This window comes from Prunus dulcis, chromosome 7 (assembly GCF_902201215.1).
Source record: "Prunus dulcis chromosome 7, ALMONDv2, whole genome shotgun sequence".
NCBI classification, from domain to species: Eukaryota; Viridiplantae; Streptophyta; class Magnoliopsida; order Rosales; family Rosaceae; genus Prunus; species Prunus dulcis.
The window spans coordinates 12,764,141-12,771,547 of record NC_047656.1 but is presented as its reverse complement, the minus strand read 5'-3'; the positions used below and the strand labels follow the sequence as shown (position 1 = coordinate 12,771,547).

General features: G+C 37.1%; 1 protein-coding gene across 1 annotated transcript; it reads right to left on the bottom strand.

The window, feature by feature from the left end:
* Positions 1 to 1,247: 1,247 nt before the first annotated feature.
* LOC117634627 (cytochrome P450 94C1-like) lies at positions 1,248 to 3,179 on the bottom strand. Its single transcript, XM_034368810.1, has one exon. The coding sequence runs from the start codon at positions 3,135 to 3,137 to the stop codon at positions 1,644 to 1,646; it is 1,494 nt and encodes a 497-aa protein (XP_034224701.1). The 5' UTR covers positions 3,138 to 3,179; the 3' UTR covers positions 1,248 to 1,643.
* Between the last annotated feature and the right edge of the window lie 4,228 nt (positions 3,180 to 7,407).

Sequence of the window (7,407 nt, the reverse complement as noted above, 5' to 3'; positions counted from 1 at the left end):
ATAGCACAATGTTGATGTAATGAGAGCACAAAAACATACAAAGAAAATAGCTATTGACCAAAATGATTAGGCGAATATTCTACACGATTTGGTCGTCGAGCTAACCAAGTAGTTTACCTTCTTCCGCTAAGGCAGTAAAAATGAACCAAAGCCCAATGATAGTCTATCAAAATTGATTACGTACAAAAGGAGAGGTAATTGAAGATACCAAAATTGCAGGCTGGTTGGATCCTATAGCTAGCTGTTGCTTGAGAAGACAGAAAACTAAAGCCCCTCGTGGTAGAAATCTAAGACATGCTGTCGTGGGAGCCATGCCGCACACACGTGAAGACCTTGTGATGACAAGAAGTTCGTACCTTTTTTACTTTAAACTACTTTTTTGTTTGTTTGTTTTGTTTCGTTTCCTTTCGTTTTGTTTTCTATTTTTAACGAATGACTTCCATCAATCAAGAGGAGGAGGAGGAGAAGGAGGGCGCATCATGATCATAATAAGAAGAGGAGTAGGCTAAGTAGGCTCCTCCTCCATCCACACAATAAACTTGGCTATGGTCTACTATAACTATCCAATGGGCAACTGGATTGGTAGCTCCTTGTTTTTTTGTTTTATAAATTTTTTTTATTTTATAAATGAATATGTCTTTTCCATCTTTAAGAATTTTCTCTTTTTCTTTTTCTCTTTCTTTCTGACTCATCATCGTACAAATGATAGGTCTTGTAATTAACCGAATGTTAGAAGAATCACATTTTCATAAAAAGTTAGTGAACTATCTTTTGTGTTAGTATGATGAACTTTTATCACCTCAATATTTATTACAGTTTTTCAATGAACACATCGTCTCCATAAGTTGGTACGCTAATATACTCTTAAAAGGTAGAATCTTAATTAGAAACATTAGCGTGTCACCTTATGTGTGATACCTCAATGAGAAATAGAATTACAATGTACCACACTTACCGATTATGTTGATCGTGAAACGATATACATTAGTCTCTCATAAACATATGAGTTTAGTCACACCAATAAATTTTCCATGAATCTTGCTATAATGTGAAACTAGTGTGGCACAAATAGTTTTTATTTTAATTTTGGGGGTTTTGTAGAGAATGTGGTACCAACCTTTTTTTGGGTTTTTTTAATCCCTTTCATTTGGTTAGTAAAGGTTGGTCATTATAAATCAGGAAACCCCACGTGCTTGAAGATTAATCTATGAGCATCAAGCAAAAATTAAGTAGCAATACCGAAAACATAAGTGAATCTTAGATACATAATTGTACTTGTTCTTCCACACATCCTTACATCTAAAAAAAAGTACACAAATTCTAGGGCTTTTTGTGTAATTAAACAAATAGATCTAACAGATGATCAGCACGAGCTAATTCTCCACCAACAAGAATATATCCACTTGCACAGTGGGTAGAGAAAAGGACACCACACACGTGCCATCATTTTGTGTATACAAAAATTTATAATTTTGGTACCGACGCCAACCGGACAATCTTGTTACATATGGTGCACATTTAATTTCAGAGGAGGTAGCTTAGGCCATGTCGTTTTCCTCTGTGTCACATTATGTCCTTGGTAGACCATACTTACACATATGCACCAAAAATTTGCGTACTGTATATAGCTGAGCAGATGTGACTCATGAGCACGATGGCTGTGTTTTCCTTTCTCTTACCAACACCGGAAGGCCGTCGCTGAAGGTTGCGGTGAGCCCTGGAGAGAACCGTGGTACACGACCTAATTCGTGTGTCACGGGATGAATACTGAATCGTCTGAGCAATGAAAGCGCCACGGTTTTCATCTCCATGAGAGCCATCTCTTTCCCCAAACAAACCCTAAGCCCCGGTTGGAAAACCGGGTACTTAAACGGGTCTTCTGTAAAGAAAACACTGTCCTTCAACCATCTCTCCGGCTTGAATTCCATGCAATCGGATCCCCAAATATCCTGGATCCGACCCATTGCGTATGGATGGTAAGTAACCCTAGTCCCTTTCCTCACAGACGTGCCATCAGGCAAAACATCATCTTGTGCGCAAAATTTTGAGTCGAACTGTATAGGAGGGAAGAGCCTCATGCTCTCATAAATTGCTGCCTGTAAATAATGAAGCTCATGCATTTGCTCAAAGTTCTTGAGGCCCTGGTTGGGTCCAAGAACCCTATCGGCCTCAACCCGAACCGCTGACGCAGCGGTCGGGTGAGTGCCCATGAGCCAAAAGAAACTTGTCAAAGCAGACGCAACAGTGTCACGCCCTGCCAATAGAAAGCTTATTACAATGTCCCTCAGATACGTTTCGTCTTCCACACTTCTCATGAAACGTGACAAGAGATCTTTTTGTGTTGAAAACCCCGTTTCGCGCTTTCTAGCAATGACCTCTTTGGCCAAGAGGTCGATCATGTTAATAGATTCTTTTAATTGCTTCTCGCTCCCCAAATTAAATATTCTCTTGATCTTCCAAATCAAGGGAGACGCCGTCATGGCTCTCTTTGCTGACAGCTGCGAGGCCATGTCGAAGGCGACGGCGAATTTGGACAAAGGCAGCGACAACTCTAGGCACATAGGATCCAACCCGAAAGAGAATTTGCATATGCTGTCGAACGAGAATCTCTTAAACACGTCTTGCAAATCGAGGACGCTTCCACCACCATCATCTGAAGAACTAAACGATGAAAGAAGAGGGATGAGACGGTGTTCGATCTCATGGCTGACAATCTCGAACGCGAAAGATCGAACGGAGTGCCTGTCGAGCTCGAGGCTGGCCATCTTTCTCTGAAACCTCCACGAGTGGCCATCCACGTTGAATATGCCCTGGCCAAGAAAGTCACCGAGGATGGCAGAGAAGGGCTTGCCTTTAGGGTAGTTTTCGAACCGGGTCTTGAGCATGTATTCGACGTTTTCAGGGTTGGCAGTGATGGTGTTCCTCAGAACATGTATGTGGATGGTTTTGGTCGGAGAGTCTCTAAGAAGATGCGCATACCAATCACAAAGGTTGTCGAATTTCAGAGACCAGCATGAGGTGACATAGGCGTGGCAAATTTCACAATTGCAGTACCAAAGCTTTGATCTCAGCATGAAAAAGCTGATAAAAAATAATACAAGAAAGCAAAGGAATTGCAGAACTTGTTCAAGCTCCATTGGAGATCGATAAAGATAAAAAGGAGGTGGAAGAGAAGAGAGATCATGAGAGCATGTTGCAGCGTATATATATTTGTATTATTATATATGCGATTGTACGAGTTTTTTGTTTTTTTGTTTAAATTTTTATCGGTTGCGACAGTGATTAATTTTTAGGTCAGTGGCTTTCTCTGTTGGTATATGTTTCCACTTGCAAACATAAATTATTGAACAGTGTGGAAAGTGAGGTAAAATAAGAACATGAAGAACCCGTGCGCCTAGAGGCATCTTCCATACAAATTTAATGAAAAGTACTGTAGGCGCTCGCTCACGTGGGTTTATTCTTTATCTGTACGAAGCGGTCTGGGATCTTATGTTTAGTCTCTCTTGGAAGTTGGGTGGATATTTATTTGCATCCCTCACCACTGGTCAAAAAACAACAGCAGCAGCACCAGCTAAGTTATGGAGAAAGGAGTGTTTGGTATTGGTGCAACTATAACTCTGTTGTTACAATTCCGATATTTTCGTCGAAACTTTTTGATATTTCGTAATATTAAAAAAAATACAGACAATGTACCGTATATTGTAGATTTATACCCGATACGAGTCAATCAGTTTCCCCAAAAATTTATACTGAAACTAGACCAAGGTATTAGCAAGGTAGAAGGGTAAAGAGTGATGGGGACAAAATGGGTGGGGCTGACAAAAACCAAAAGGGCAGAGGGAGAGCCAAAAGAAAGAGGAGGGGGTGGGGGTTGTTGCGTAGGTGGCGTTTGTGAGTTTTCCTATTTTTCCTTTTATTTAAGTATGTGGAATACGCGGTGACAAATGCCATTTTTAATTGACGAACTACCTAGTAACTCAATTGCAGGAGTTGGAAGTTTGTTGGAAGCACTTGTGGTCAGTGACAAGCTGAATTCCGAGTGAGGATTAATCTCACCCTTCGAATGTGGGGATACCTCGTGGTACTTATAAATTATTTATTTATTTTTAAATAAGCCTGAGGAGCATTAGAATGAACCTCCATACATACATATATATATATATATATATAATATAATTGGAATTTTTGTTTGTTTGTTGTATGAAATTAAAGAGAAGTTTTGGCGTATGAGATTAATTGGTTATTTGGCTGTTGGGTTGGTCCAAAAGATAGTTAAGGCTTTGTTTCTCCTTTATATAGAGGAGTATATACCAAGAAGACCCCTATCATGCATGACACTTGAAAAAGTTCATTACAAACACTTTTTTATAATAAAAAAACAGCTTTAACAAGTTGAGTATAAATTTGCTTAATTAAACTAGAAAAAAGTAAGATTGCTATATTATCCGATGAACATGCTTTGATTATTAAACTCAAGACCTACATGTTCTTTTCTTTTGTTTGGGAATAATATGTTGATTTTTGTTTTGTTTTGTCAGGCTCAGGATAACATGTGTTCATAAACTGAGGCACACCACAAGCAAAAATATCATACAATCATTGACCAAAATAATGTGTAGGTGACGTTCATGGTATACGTGTGCAGCACTCCAAGGTGGATTTATTTTAACAAATGAACAATCATGGACAATAATGCATATTTCTATTGAACTAAGAATACCCAAAATAAAACTCTCGTAATAATGCAAATGTGAGTTAGGTTAGTTGACTAAGATAGTGTGCCCGTCCTTTTACATCTAAATTCAAACCCCCTTCATATGATTAGAATAGTTGATATGCCTAGCATTGCTCGCGTGATAACTTGATGATCAATGCCATATAAACATAAAGCACATGTATTTTTCAATGTAAAACATCCTAGTTGTCATTCATTAATTCATGTTGAACTTTCATTTGGAAAATTGTTTGCTCTATATTATATCTATAGAAACATCATCCGCATGAGTAAACTCTAAAGAAAATGTCATGTCCTCACAATCGTTTCTTAATAAAAGCGTTTTTATTTTGGGATTAAGGAAAACGTTTCTTCATTGAGCTAATCTTCCTGAAAACTTCCTATTTAAAGCTGAAAACAGCCATTGAAAATATATTAAAGACTAAACATCAGACTCATTAAGCCTAGAAAGAATTGAAGAAATAGATTTAACATATATCTGTGCCGGCACTGCCACTGCCAATATCATCAATTAATATATCTGTGCATATGTGTGTCTGTTTCATGTATCACTTTCATGCGTGAGGTTAAACAACTCATATTCGAATAAAAGAAAGATATGCCAGTCAAGTTTAGATAAGATCAACATTAATTGTTGAGATTGTGATCAGTGACCATAAATTTATTTCAAAATTTTAGCCACCTAACGCAACACTTTAGTAATTTAAAACAGTATCGTTATTTTACTTGTTAAAAATAAATGACACCGAGACTGAACTTAGACATAACAAATCAACTATAGTCGCATAAGTTAGAGACGTACCATTATTCATGTATTGCTAACTCAGACAACCACTTAGAGCTTTTTTCAGAAAGAGAACATGAAGCTGATGAAGCTGAAAGTAACTTGGAAGCTAAAAGATATTGATTTTATTAAACTTGTGGTGGGCTTAAATCTTGAAAAATAATGGAGATGGGGCGCATGATATATAAGAAAAGGACTAAGCAGCACACCTACAAATCCAGAAAGAAACAGGAAGCTGCAGAATGATCATAAATAATGTGATTGGACAACACACAAATATATATTTATAGTAGCAACAAGCAAGCAGCAAGTAGTACACAAAACAAAAACAAACACGGCTATAGGTGTCACTAGTTTCTTGAATTTACTTTTAGTTAATTCTGTCCATCGCCATAGCCCAACTCATCAGTTACCTAATATGAAGCTTCAGGTGGTGTTGGTGGAGGTAAAAAAAATACATATATATATATATATATATATATAAATATGGCAGTAGCTTGATAGAGTTTAAGAAACGATAACCCAATTGCATGATTAAAACCATCCAAATTCCAAAGTCCCAGGGGATTAAGTAAGAGATGTCCCAACAATAATCCCATTTGTACTTCTCTCACTACGGGACAATAATGATCATCATATGTGATAAGAGATTTTAACACGGCTCTTATACGAATGAAAATTTAATCAACGATCTCTTTTTAATTGATTCGCCTTCTCGTTTTTTAGTATAACTAAGGATTTTAAGATGAAACTCTCGCCTAATAAATAATTTCTTATGTATAAATAAACGCAGGAAACCTACTACTTATAAGTAAACTTGCCCAGACAATGTGCAATTGCAAAAGTCCAATGATGGGCTAAATGTAGCCATATTGTTCGTATCAACTCTTGGTAATTAAACCAAAGACTTTTATATTCCCATTACCACCAAACCTAAATGTGAAATGTCCACGTGGACCATATCTATATGTGGCAGTGGCACCACCTCATCCATTGTCCCATTACCATATATACATTTGGTTTCACTCTCAACCACTAGCTTTAAGACTTAAGAGTCAAGTTATGATGATTGATTTGGGGACCAAGACTGCCCTCACAATAACAAAAGTGGTCTTGGATTTTTCCCCCAATATAGAAGGTTCGAGCACTTATTTCTGTTGCAGAAGGTGTAAGTGGAGAAGATCAAATAAAACCAATCTCTTAAACTGATTGACCAATTGAATTTTGGGCCCAAGCGCATTAGATATCAAACATCTTATTTCTCCTTATTAAAACCTCCACAGATTCAAAGTTAGTAAATTAAGTTTTAGTCAAGTTCCTTAGCCTTCTTTTTCATCATCATTTTTATGTTGAAGGAGCAATTCAACTTCATATATTTGGTTTATCCACAAGATAGTCAAAGTTGAGTGTATACAATATTAATTAACGTAAGAGAGTTTAGAGAGTTTAGCACGTGCGCGTACAATATGTAGCTAGTCATCCCTTAGGCCGTTTTCATTTTCTAAAAACTGAAACTTGTTTGGTAACTAATTTTAGTTTTCAAAACAAGTGAAAAGTGAAAACAGAACAAACGTTGTTTGTTTTGGTAATTGATTTTAATTTTCAATTTCAATTTTATGTGGAACTTGGAAATGGAATTTTTGGGGGGTTAAATTGTGAATTTGAGATCATAGAATGAAAGTGTATGTTGTAAAGAGTTCGTAGTATTTTTCGGTGAATTATTTGGAATTAGAATGATTTTTGTGTGCGTATTTTGTATCTGGGGGTTTTGAGGCTTGGAATTGGTCTGCGGCTAAACATAGAAATCGAGCGGTTGAGCCCAAGTCGGGAGGTCCAAAAGACCAAGTTTTGTTAACTGAGGTGCATTTCATATATGGTGATCTAAAAT